Consider the following 13558-nt stretch of genomic DNA (forward strand, 5'->3'; position numbering starts at 1 on the left):
AAAATAGGAAAGCAACTGTGCGTCATGGGAGAGGTTACTTGCCTGTGCACACGGCACTATAGATGACGACGAGAGCCGCAGCTTGAACCCCTGGAAAACCAACACCCGGCTCATTCCGTAGACTTCACCGTGCACTGCTCGAGTAGATTCGTCAGATCGAAGGGCCTTTCCTCCAAAAAGTGCAATTATGACCACATCTGCTGTCGTGCTTTGTCTGTTTTCAGGTAAGTCATTTTGGTCATACGACTGTTTCACCACATTTGCAAATTTATAAAAAGGCATCCCAAATTTCGCAGGCGAAAAAAAAACGAGGAAAATAAGACGAACAGAATATACTTTAATTATATATTTTGGTCACCTTAAATCATCTCATCAATACTTGGCAATGGATAAATGTGATGGAAAATTAGAATATTTTTCTACTCGTGCACGAGAAGCCAAAATTTCAGTTTGATTCACTCATTGGTCCTCTGAGTCGGCTTCTCGGTAAAAGAAGTCCATCACTAACAAAGGGCCCGCCCTCGAGTGGCTGCAGTATACGGAACATGGGTAATGAAGCATGAACGACAAAAAGGTGACATGACATAGGCTTTTGGAAGTTGAACCTCGCCAAAACTTTTCGGTCGTCACTCTCTCAGTGATCGTATCATTGCAGTAGTTTGTCTGGCCGGGGAAAGTGCCCATAAATTGAGAAAATAAACTTGTGGGTGTTAGCAGGCTGCATAGAGTAATAAGATGCTTGTCATTTGGAGGTGATGGAATTCTTTTATTCCCAGCAAGCGAGGCGTATCACTCAACAGAGCATCAGCGATATGTATAATCACATACAGTGGAGGGACTGTGGTGTAATGTAGGTGGTCTGCAATGAATTACAGAATCAACTCCCTGTCCACAAACTACGAGTGGTAGAAAGAATTGTAATAATACTCAGTGAAAAACATCATTATCACTCTCCTTAGGCAGGCTTATCCAGTACAAATTAGCTAATTTACAAGCCTGCAATTATTTCTTTAACTGAAGGCCAGCCACATCATAACAGATATACTCTGACATTAAGTGTAAATGAAAAATTCTATTTTAGTCTTTGGATTTTACATTAATTTTATACAAGCTCAGTATGAACTGCGAGGTATATATGTATACGACCACCCTTTTTGTGCTATACAGAACTTATCCAGGGGAGGTCCCAGGATATGACGGATGGTAATGTTTGTGTTTGCGATGTGCTGAAGGTATTTCTCGCATTCATACAGTGGCGGGTTGTAACTGTTGATGTACTGTTCAGTATTTTCGACCCTGCTCGTAAGACGCAGTTTCATGTCGTACCCCTAAAGTCATGTCGGAGTGACTTGTGTTCCACCTGTCACCACACCCTGTGATGGGTGTGATGTTCAATTTCATTGTCGGAAGGTGAACGGAAGTCTGTATTTGTCAACTATAGGATTTTATATTCTGCAAAATGCATTGTTTGCATCGTTAATACTTTGTATTTCAATTTACTGTAGTGAGAAGAATAAGACAATTCATTTGTCTTACGGAACAAAATCAAACAAAATATTATTAAAAAGTTATAGCTATAACATGCCCCTATAAACGAATTTTAAAGTTTGAATGATACATCTTAGATAACGTTATGTTCATTTCATTTCTTTATCTCTAACGTATTGTTTTTTAAGGATTTTTTTATGTTTCTAAAATAAAAAATTTCGTGTCATCTATTTTGGACTTTACTTATTTAATCTAAATTGCCCAATCTTGTTTCGTTACCGTCCGATGAACATAATCAACTGATCAAAAATAAAGTTTTGACGATATAATACTTTTGTATGAAATGCATTAAAATCCATTAAAATTGACTTTTAGTAATAAAGTTACAAGTGACAAGTTAGCAGCAGACGTGCCCGTAGAGCAATATTTTGTTTGTTTGTTTGTTTGTTTTTTCATTTGTATACGAAATTTTAACAGTTATGACTCAGCAAAACTCAAATAAAGGCAACCCGAAATGGATGGTTGGGCATCAATGTGAGCGCCCATCTCTTCAGTTTCTTTCTTCAACTTGGATATTACAAAAAATAACATATGTAGTTGCTACACCGACGCGATATTCATTTCCAGCAAAGCTATACGCATATCCCGTTTCATGTGAATAATCGTCTCGTTTCGTGTGGCACGAGCAACTATGAGCGTCCACTTAGAGTACAGGTCCGTGAGAAGCTCAGATCAGTCGTGAGCAAAGCCTGTATAAGTATGTTCCAGTTTCCAGTTTCTCAGGAACTGACGTTATGGCAAAGCGGACCAAAAACATCCGCAAGACATTTGCTCTGCGATTCAAAATGTTTAGTAAGAAAGAAGATCATTTATAAAATCGACTTAAAATATTTTTTCCGACTGATCACTACAAGGTTTTAATTTGTCACGTGGGTGTCACTGATTGGCTCTGTATTGACTACTTATTTTCATTGGCTCCAACAACATTTAATTTATTCAATTTATTGATGCCAGTGAAACGCCTCTAATACCAGACCCATCGGACTCAGAGTGACTAGATAATGGCATTGGAAGATGTTTTAGATGTGTTCAATTAAAATCATTTCCACAGCCTTTTTTTGTTTTCCATTTGCATCTTCAATGACACAAAACAAACCATCGCCTGATACGATTGACAGAGAGTGATGAAGAGATGGGTATCATGATATTGGAGAAAAGATATTTAGCCATTCATGCAGACAATATGATATGGAGTGAAGCCAACCGTGTGGTTATATTAATCAACAGGGGAAAGCGGCTGTCTTTGCCGTGACTGTGTATTTCAATGAAGAATGTGCATGGACGTCCCACATCGAGACGTTCTTCGCTGCAGTGACCACTTCGAATTCCCAAACACAATAGGGTAACAAAACATAGCAACAGTGCTACCCGCAATTTCTGGACTAACTGGACTAAAAATATTATATAATGGAAACTATATATAAATTATAAAAATATCAAGTGAATTTTTTCAAGCAGCCCTCATTTATTATGATCACAATGTCGCTAGCCTACAATAACATTAGACCATTAGTTCGGGTACTTCAGGGGGTTGGTGGTATGTATGGTCATCGGTGTCTATTAGAGGGTGTAATCGCCTTTATTAGGCTTGACAGTTGAATCGTCAAATTTCATCAAATCAAGCGGAAATAGTTCGCACACAGAAAACGTTAGCACTTTACTGAAATTCGGAACGGAAGGTTTGTAGGACAGGGAGGTATCATTAAGCAATGTTCTCAGATGGTTAATCTCAACTTTGATGCTTTGGGTGTCTGCAAAGTTAACTTGCGTAGATCTATAATTTAATTTAAAATATTAGCATTCTATAACCCATTTCATCATGCTCACCATTTCGTTATATCTGCATGCTGCACCACAAATGCCAGGTCTGTACTTTGCAAGACATTGCTGCTCGCCGATGCACACTATTTCAATTATAACGATTGGCCGATTCTTGCTGATGACCGGCGACAAGCTTCGATTGATTCAATCGCAAAAACAGTTAGTTTGTCAGGTAGACAGTGCATTAATAGATACAGATCAAGGCAAGTACAAAGTGGACATGCAGGAGGACAGGAGAGTTGATATAGGTGAAGGGTATGTATGTATGTATGTATGTATGTATGTATGTATGTATGTATGTATGTATGTATGTATGTATGTATGTATGTATGTATGTATGTATGTATGTATGTATGTATGTGTGTATGTATGTATGTATGTATGTATGTATGTATGTATGTATGTATGTATGTATGTATGTATGTATGTATGTATGTATGTATGTATGTATGTATGTATGTATAAATCTGTCTGTTTGTCTGCTTGTCTATCTATTTTATTGTCGCACGGTACTATTAACATGTGTATCAGCAGGCCTAGCAGCTGAGCCTCTTCTCGACGTAAATGTAGCCACCTCTACTATGTACATAACGTTTATTTGAACCTGTATAAAATACTACTGACATGTACGTTTATCTTTTCGGGTGAAAAATCACTTTATAACGACGTATTAAATTTACAATCAAAAGTCAAAGGAAAATTGCACGTCTTCAGATTGCAGACTCACGGCAGAGTCCAACAAGGAGTTAAATTCTGGGGTTTTTTTTTCTTGAGAGTCTCATCCGAGCAAAGGGTGTTTTCACAACGTGAAAATTGCCCTTTTTTGCCTTTCTGGTGTCTGAACTGTCAAGGGAGACGATTTAAATAATTAATCAGCAAGGCTTCCAGACGTTATCTGAATGCTAATATGAATGACTGCCTTAACGCACGTATAGTGGGCAAAATGCCACCGAACATACAGTGCATTCGACACGCGACGAAGGTCTTTAAGTCATAATGGTTTTAATTAGCATATGGCGCTAAAAAGCAAAGTGACTGAAGACTAAGATTGCAGTCGTACGTCAAAAAGGAGTAGACTTAAGGTTTGAAATTTACGATAAAATATTCGAAATTAAGATATTTTATTATTGATAGTATATTGTGTACAGAATCATATGGTAATGAATCGCGCCAAAAGCGCACTGATTTCGATTTTGTTTAGTTATTTTATACTGTTTACCGCACCGTTTTGGGCTAAAAGCAACATTTAATCTCCGAAAGTAATTACATACACGAGGCAGCTTTAATGGCCATTAGATCCCGGAGTCGTGTTGGTCGGTAACGAAGGCGAACAATATAGGATAGATGTCTCGTATAAATTACCCGCCAATTTGAGAGCATTCACAGACCGATACGTAAGAAACAGACATTGCTTTGTGACTTGAGCTGCCACGTTCATGGATTATCTTTGATCATTCGTAACAGACGAGGTTTTGGCTGAAAGAGCACCTCCCTTCTACATCTAAATTTTACAAACCAAAGAAAGGTAGGATGCTGAAAGATTGACAGTACAGATTGACAAGGATGCAATTTAAAATAGGGTAATAATTGAAAACCTGTCTTGTGAGATATCATGTGAGCAGCAATATTTAATATTTAGAAGAAGGGTGACTCAGGCCTAAAAAGGAAAAAAGGTTTGTTTGTTTCTCATCCTCATCCATATCGGTCTAGACCTTTTTTTAATGTTCGTTTGAAAAACTTACATGTAATAAAATGAGAGTCTGTTACGCAAAGCAGAGCATGTAATATTATCTGTAGCATCGCATGTTCACTATGTATTGTTCTGAACTATTAATTATCACCGCCATCATATAGGATGTCAGAATTGCCATTGCATGCAAATATTGCTGATTTTTTTAACGTCGAGAGCTGGATCTTTTAAATTAAAAAAAGTGAATAAAATACAGCGTCGCCACATCATTTTTTCTCAGAGACCTACATGTATGACGAGAAACAAACCTGTTTATCTATTTATTTATCTATTTGTCTTAGCATAATTATGACGCCTGAATATTGACAACGCAGGGGTCAGGTCAGATCAGTGATCAGTCAGATCAGTCAAGTGACGTAATCTGGTGAATCGCAACACAGAATGAGCATGTTTTTATTTTATTTATTTATTTATTCTTATTTATTATACTTCCTCACTGGCATTCAAAGATTAGAAGACTGAACACAAACACCAAAAAATAATAAAACAACTATACTGCAAGAGAAAACCCCTTTACACCACAGTTGAGCAATACATAGAAAGTCAAGACTAAAAACAGAAGCCAGTAAATGGTATAGACAAACAGGTGTCGAACACCTCTAGCACTGTCCCACCATACAGGGGAAAAAATGTAAGGACAACGACAAACAGAAAAAATGATCATCAAACATTCACATGATAAAAACCGAGAAAATGTCAGATAAAATCTCACACAGGAGCAAATTACGTTGGATGGCAGCTGTAAAAGCGGCATGTTGTTATCCATATACAAGCATCAGTGGAATTGAAATAAGTTTTAAATTTCTGCTGATAAAACATATTTACTTTAGATTTAAAAAGAGATAAACTCTCTAAAGATCTGATGTGGGTATCCAACTGGTTCCATAAGGGAACAATTCTGTTAAAGTAAGAACGTGTACATGAATCTGTGTGGCAGGAATGAGATTTGAGTTTTAAATAGTCGTTACTAGATCTCGTACTCGGATAATTGGAAGTGGAACTATATAAAGATACAAAGTCATCCAAATTTACATCACAAAAAACCATGTGGCGTCTTATAAACCCAACTAAAGTACAAGCAGGTATTAGATTATCCCCCCCCCCCCGAGCCGTCGGGATGACTTAGAAAGTATCATCACCGAGCGTCAAATTTATCCCTCAAAATTATGGTAATTCTACTCCAATAACATCGAAACTATGATATAATAATTGTTGGACAGGCTGACCTGCCTCCTGTTGCAATTACAATATTATTAAAAATTATTAAAACTAATCCGCACATTTGAGATCAGGTATCCTTGAAAACTAGGCCAATTTAAACCCTTGTAGTTGTAAGGGTTTGCTTTCGTAATTTCGCCGCTCGAAAAAGCTTTTAATCATTATCCAATTATTCAAGTAGCTGCCAGTACTATTAGAAAATTGGCTCACATGATAAAACTCTTTGATTGATGTCGCAAGCCGTATAAATGCTGCAAAGTGACCACGTGACTCGCAAATCCCTGGAGTCCGCTAAATTGATTGCAAAGTCGATCGATCAAACTGTCGTCGTCGGGGATATCACAATCAGATTGCATCCTATAAAGATGCATAATTTGCGAAGAACAAAAGCTAAACAGCTCCAGATCAATGACCGTGATGAACTCCTGGTGAACTCGATGAACATATGATGACGAACTCAAAATGAACCCCAAAAGTATGTCAGGAGATGAATGTCAAAGACATCCCCACTTTACTGTACACTGGAATGTACATTCAATCAACAGAGAAGCCACTAGCTTATTTGCATAATATTGCTGTCATACATGTGCTGAAGACAACAGTCAAAGATTGTCTGTGTGTAGGGTACCTGAACTTATGCAGCGCTCTCAGTGATAAATCTGTAAGTGGTATCAATGGGGTATTTTGTGGCTATTCTAAACATGCTTTAATATGCAACAATAGAGCTGTGAGTGACTTCTCAAAAGATATTTACTAACTACAATTGTTGAGCTTAAAATACATTTGCGTTGCATTCAACAAATTTAAACTTTCGGCACGAATAAGTTTAAATCGTACCTCCTTCTGAACTAAAGAAGAGTGAAACTAACTCAGAGGGGTCTATGAAGTCAAAAGGAAGCATGACATGAGGAGCTGATAATGATTGGTGATTCCTGTTTCCTTTTACATCCAAAATATATGCAGAAAATAAAGTGTAATCGAATACCGCCTTCTCTTTCAGTGTCGCTGCTCTTTGCGTCCCCGGCTAGGTCGGAAGATGTGGCCGCAAACCTCAAGAAGTTGATCGAGGACAACTTCAGCCAAAATCGCCACCACACAGCCGGGATGCAAACCCACATCGCAGCTAGAGACTTCATCAAGAAGACATTCGAAGACTATGGCCTCGAGGTTAAACTGAAGAGTTTCCCGACCTCCGACACAACGGTAGGGTTAGTCCTTCAAAACTCCCGATATACGTCGTATTTTCAAGTAGTTCGATTCAGTTTGTGAAATGCAATTTCTTCTTCTCCCTTTAAAAAACTATATTACAATGTAGGGTATTCAACTCGATAACACAGACTGTATCGTATGTGATAGCCAGTGTCCTTGTTAACGAGTACTAAACGTTCAGTCCTGATTATGCACTAATATATAATAACTTAAACCTTTAGCTTAGACTAGCAGTGCCTCATGCTATGGAATCACATTGTTTGGCGACAGGTCAGTAGCCAGTTGCTTTATGAATAAGACGCAGGCGCCGATAAGACTAGTGTACTACGTTTATACTACATATTTTTATGTCGCCTCTGAGTCGGCCCTGGTTTGAGAAAAACAATATGTGAACTGCGTCGGCCCTGGGGCGGTCTAAATCATGTCGGGTCTGATGGGTGAGTCCAGCGGCGACACAAATTTGCGACCTGGCCAAAACTTGTGTGTGTGTGTGTGTGAGAACGGTTTATATCTGTAGGCATAGAATATCACAACAGGGTAAATTGAAGGAATAAACTTCGGTAGGCTATCACATAAGTGGTTGGCTGTTCGTAGACCGTGGGGTCAGTAACTGCTGCCCGGGAAAAGCCGAGCGACGGAGACCAGTCAATACAGTGTGAACGCGGACCAAAATTGTTCTAATCTTATCGCAATCTTGCGCCAGGCCTAGAGGCGGTCCTTGGTGCCGACCTTGGTACGAACCTAGCAAAATTCACACTTCTTAAATGTATAAATGAAATAACGTTCAATAAAAATAAACAACTGTAAGATTTAACGTAATTACAACTATCACTGATGGAGGCAGAAATACGCCGTGAATGATTTGTATGTATAGATTACCTATGCAAATGAAACAGAAGGACAAGTCTTTATGTTATCTCAGGAGACCAACGATCCAACCCAAAAGGTCTAACCCTTCACGATTACTCTTCCCTACAGACAAACGGAACAAACGTGATTGGCGTGCTTAGAGGAACAAACAGCGGTACTTCGAACGATTCGGTTCTGCTGGTGGGGGCGCACTATGACACGACAGCAACCACTCCTGGCGTGGATAACAATGGTTCTGGACTCGCCGCTCTGCTAGAAATGCTACGGCTGCTTCTACAGTCAACAACGGGCTGCGTGAACTCAAACACCATGATCTTCGTCGCGTTCGATTCCTACGAAGAAGACGGCAAGTAATCTAACAATTTTTTACAACAGTAATGACTTATCAAGGGACAAATAATTCAAAAACACTCTTATTTTGCAAGATATAAATAAAACTATAGAACCTGTATTTATCATACCTGAAGGAAACACATGAATAATGAGAGATGAAATACGCTTATGGTCCTCTAAAACGATTGAAAAACGTAGTGTCATACATATACATACATACATACATACATACATACATACATACATACATACATACATATACACACACACACACACACACACACACACACACACACACATATATATATATATATATATATATATATATATATATATATATATATATATATTTGTACTTTATTGTCTCTTTTTTAATCCTTCGTTAAAATTGCTTATTTCGTGCCGTACATGTATATATGCCGTAAATATATATATATATATATATATATATATATATATATATATATATATATATATATATATATATATATATATACTTTATTGTCTCTTTCTTAATCCATTCATTAAAATTGTATATTTGGTGCCGTACATGTCTTTATTTCTTGAAACAGATAATTCATGCCCTGAGGGTATGTGTGGAAGTAAATATTTTGTGGGAAATGCCCTTGCTGATTACATTGGTGAAGGTTCCTTCCAAGGAGCAATTATCCTGGATTCGATCATGAACTTTGATCCCGCTGACAATTCCCAAGAAATATTCCTTCAAGACCCGGTAAGGAAAAGTAAAACTAATACAGCATATTAGATATAGATTATTTTGTTAATGGAAGTAATAATCTCGACCTATCTTTGCTGGTATTCCTGCCTATCTGTTCTAGGGATGGGCTGGTGCCATTTCAAACCAATAGAGGTGGAACCTCGATGAGAAGCCATGCTGAGTGTGTTACACGATGAGTTCTTCTGATGAACGTTTATTACACTTACTTACACACATGTTTATCCAAAACATTGGACCAGATTTATGTTTTCTCTTCACAAAGTAGTATCCATGGGTGCCTCTGATAAATTCTCTGTCACACAAACAAGAACTTGTCCACTGACATAGAAACATCAGGAAGGATCACGTTCCATGGGTGTAGAAACATACAGGTCATGAACAAAAGAAACGAACTACTTTTCTAAATATGAAAATAGCTATTTTCTTCATGTCTCTTTTATGTTTACTCTTTTAGTCTGGACAATTTGACCCTTTCAATAACCAACTGCAAGATGAGAAATTTGTGGGTAATTTCTTGTTCTGCACAACTCGACACGCAGACGCAGACAGAGCTTTATTGACAGCGTTTGTGAACGAATGGGAGGCTCTGCCAGATGATGTCTATAAAATAAAACAGCTACCGCTCAACATTGCAGGTATGTTGGGCGATTTCCTATTTTCATTCTCTGTAAAATATTACAAGGACACGTCAGGTCGTATGACCGGCTTAATCACACAACGTAAGATTATGGTAATCTTCACCTCCTTATCATCGTCATTATCATCATCAGCATCACAAGCATCATCACCATCACGTAATCAACTTGGCCATCAGCAAAACATAAACATGTAATTCATAAAGCGCATTTATCAACAAAACCTCAACATCTCGGAAAACAGCATCATCGTCATCATTGTGGTCATGCTCATGGTCATTATAAGATTCCTCTTTCCTTTGTCCTTTTTCTAGTCCTCCCTCTCTTTGTCATGATTATCATCACCGCCACCACCTACACCACTACAGGCAAAAACTACGTCACAACAGCTCCACTGCCTAATACAATCACATTATAGACTATCACTGCGGTCAACTGCCAGCATTCGAATCTTTAACGGCAACAATGATAACGACCTCCAGAACCTTCAACAAAAACAAACATTATGTGTTTATAATTACGATGTGTTTGCTTCGCAGAACCGCCGACCGAGGACCAGCTCTCGATCGAATTCCTCTTTGATGGTGACCATGCAGCGTTTTGGGAAAATGAACCTGCGTACAGCGCCCTCTATCTCACCGATACAAGTAAGCTTGTTGAATGCTCATACAGCAAGGCGACGAACGACAGTTTTGCACAATAAGCACAATAAGACCCGGTCTCATTAAAAAATGAAGCATAAATTTTTTCTCATGTATATACAGATTTAGGTAGTACACACCTCAAAAGTGATAGACTTCACATTTTGTCCAAACTTTCAATAGAGAAAATTTAAACCATTCCCTTTCGAAATCCAGAATAAACTCAGGCGCCCAGTACAATATTTGCGAATAATGATAATAGTATGCGTATAACAAAAATAATATTGTCACATACAGAGAATATACAAGCTTCTGTCGGCCTTGTCTCGTGAACGGAAACCAAACATGCTAAATACAAAATTAACGAAAAAATACTTTCTCTATTTCAGAGGGATCTCGCGGTGTGATGAAGGAATGTTATCACAACCAGTGCGATAACACCACCCTATTGACAACGGATAACTTGAACTTCTTGGCCAAGACAACTAAGGCATTAACAAACGCTGTTAACAAGATGGCTGAGTGCAAAGGTGAGAAAGTATATTTAATATATTTTTCAAAGCGTAAAGCAGTGTATACATATATATATATATATATATATATATATATATATATATATATATATATATATATATAAGTAAGATAAACCGCTCAAAGGAAATCAGAGCGGACTTTAATAGTCCCTTTCACTCGCAAAGTTTTAACTAATAACACCATCATCTATCTAGTCGACTGGGGATTGGGTCTCAAATAGATTTGAAGATACGCAGACGGAAAGATAGAAAACTAGAAAGTTTACTTAAAAGTTTAAGGGCATACACAACATCGCTTTCAAATGTCAAGTGTACTGATGTATAATTATGTGTTTTGCTTTCTCTACAGATAAAGATACCTCCCTGGGCAATAGTCTGTACAGTGCACAGGCATCATTGGGCCTGTTCCTTTCTCTGGTGGCATTTTTAGCAGCGATTTGAGCAAGTCATCAAGCAGTGATGACTCGCCTCAAGATCAAGCACGGCCAGCGAAATGATTGTATGTATCATGCAGTATAATGGTAACGTCGATTTAAGCTGCCTCGCACCGTCCGTCGGTTAGTTTGGTGTGCTGATCGACGCCTTGCCGGCCTCTAATGCTGCCTTCACTGTCGAGAAATGACGCCAAGAAAAATGGGCTGAACTAAATCTGACCCCGGGCAGTAATTTTCAACAGACTTTAAAATAAATGAAATAATACGTAGATTTTAAAGATTTTAGCTGTTTTATTGCAAAACCGATTCGAAGTCTAGAACAGTAATTTAACATGAGAGAAGAATATAACATAATGATTTTATACACACTTCATTTCATACTCGTATCTTTTGAGGGACAGTCATTTTACAATGTCAAACAGGCTGTAAACTTTTTTTTTACAACTTCCGTCTCTTGCCGCACTTTTGAAATCATGTTCTCTCCACCAGAACAATATGCTAACGCGATGTTTTTTCAGTTCCTTCTTACATGTAGCTCTTTCAGTGAACAACGTTGTGTCATGCTGCTGTCGATGGTCATCAACACTGTAATATACAGGACTATACAATTGCATGCATGAAAGCAAATTTACGAACAAATAAACAAGCAAACAGGAACAAAAATACATAGTGCCCTAGCGCTGATACTTCTTCCTAGAACAGCCACTATCTCTCAGGGCTAGTAAGGTCGTGATAGAAGAACTCTTTCCGATATCAAGAGTCTGGTTTTGTAATTTTTTAAGGTATAGTGTCTATAGGTGTTTTGAATATTTTCATTGCACTTGTTCTATAAAACAAACACTTGCTTATTCTTCTTCCTGTTGTACGTTGGGATTCAAACAGTTGAACTTGCAAATCAATATAATTGTGCAATGTTTTCATCAACCAACGAATTCTAGCCCGCACTAAACGCTATGATTATGAACAATATCAGACTGGGCAATTGATATTATACTGGTTGTAAGTTTAATTGTATTGGGAGTAGAAATATAAAGTGTACGTTACAGAAAGAAAAGACATACTACGAAATCGCATCAATGTCTCATGCGCTGAAGACCATACCATGAAAAATAATACCATACATCACAAAGTATCTAAACATTCGCCATGCAAGTCAAACAGGCATATAGCTGGTGCTGTCTTGTTAGGCTTAGAGCAGATACATGTACAAATCTCTTATATGACGAAAATACCTTACTAATCGAGTCGATGAAAATTTTGCTTTGATACGAGCGTCCACTTGGAGCGCAATTTTGCTTGCTGACCTGAAATGTATAAGGCCGTAACTTATTATAGTTCAAGGTTATGCAGGGGTCGTTTAAATGAGCTATGCAAATTTGGTGCAAGACCATAATGTTCCTACTTGTCGTTGCGGTATGTCTCTACCGAGTTGTCACGTGTGTACTGCATGTTAAGATTCTTCGAATAGTTTTTCAGCAGGACACCCTCTGTAGGTGATATCAAAAGACGTTTCTAAGAAAGCATTCGATAAAATCTCAAATCTACTAAGGATAGATAAAGGATCCGTTATCAGGGGATTTTCTATCCCTTGTGTTTTGTCCTGTATTTTATCATAATTCATTGTCTAGAGTTTAAATCGTTAATAGATAGAGCTTTTCAAGGGCAATCAATATCGTATGTGTATAAGAAGTAATGTTCGGTAAAAACGCGATGAATATCAGTGTATTTTGTATTATTGAGAGTTTTCAATTTCTTGTTACTTATACTATCTTCGTATACAATCAATTAAACTTCACTGGAAATATTAATAAACACATTAAACCTAAA

General features: G+C 37.7%; 1 protein-coding gene across 1 annotated transcript; it reads left to right on the forward strand.

The window, feature by feature from the left end:
- On the forward strand, positions 1 to 13558 carry LOC139138848 (uncharacterized). Its single transcript, XM_070707405.1, has 8 exons — positions 1 to 224; positions 7338 to 7540; positions 8525 to 8762; positions 9322 to 9482; positions 9943 to 10123; positions 10663 to 10770; positions 11154 to 11294; positions 11647 to 13558. The coding sequence occupies exons 1-8, from the start codon at positions 188 to 190 to the stop codon at positions 11736 to 11738; spliced, it is 1161 nt and encodes a 386-aa protein (XP_070563506.1). The 5' UTR covers positions 1 to 187; the 3' UTR covers positions 11739 to 13558.

Source organism: Ptychodera flava, chromosome 8 (genome assembly GCF_041260155.1).
Source record: "Ptychodera flava strain L36383 chromosome 8, AS_Pfla_20210202, whole genome shotgun sequence".
NCBI classification, from domain to species: Eukaryota; Metazoa; Hemichordata; class Enteropneusta; family Ptychoderidae; genus Ptychodera; species Ptychodera flava.

Excerpts from the sequence above, each read along its gene's own strand:
- LOC139138848 (XM_070707405.1), top strand. The coding sequence starts at position 188 with ATGACCACATCTGCTGTCGTGCTTTGTCTGTTTTCAG. Across the intron at positions 8,763-9,321 it reads CGATTCCTACGAAGAAGACG|ATAATTCATGCCCTGAGGGT; the intron begins GCAAGTAATCTA and ends TTCTTGAAACAG. Across the intron at positions 10,124-10,662 it reads GCTACCGCTCAACATTGCAG|AACCGCCGACCGAGGACCAG; the intron begins GTATGTTGGGCG and ends TTTGCTTCGCAG.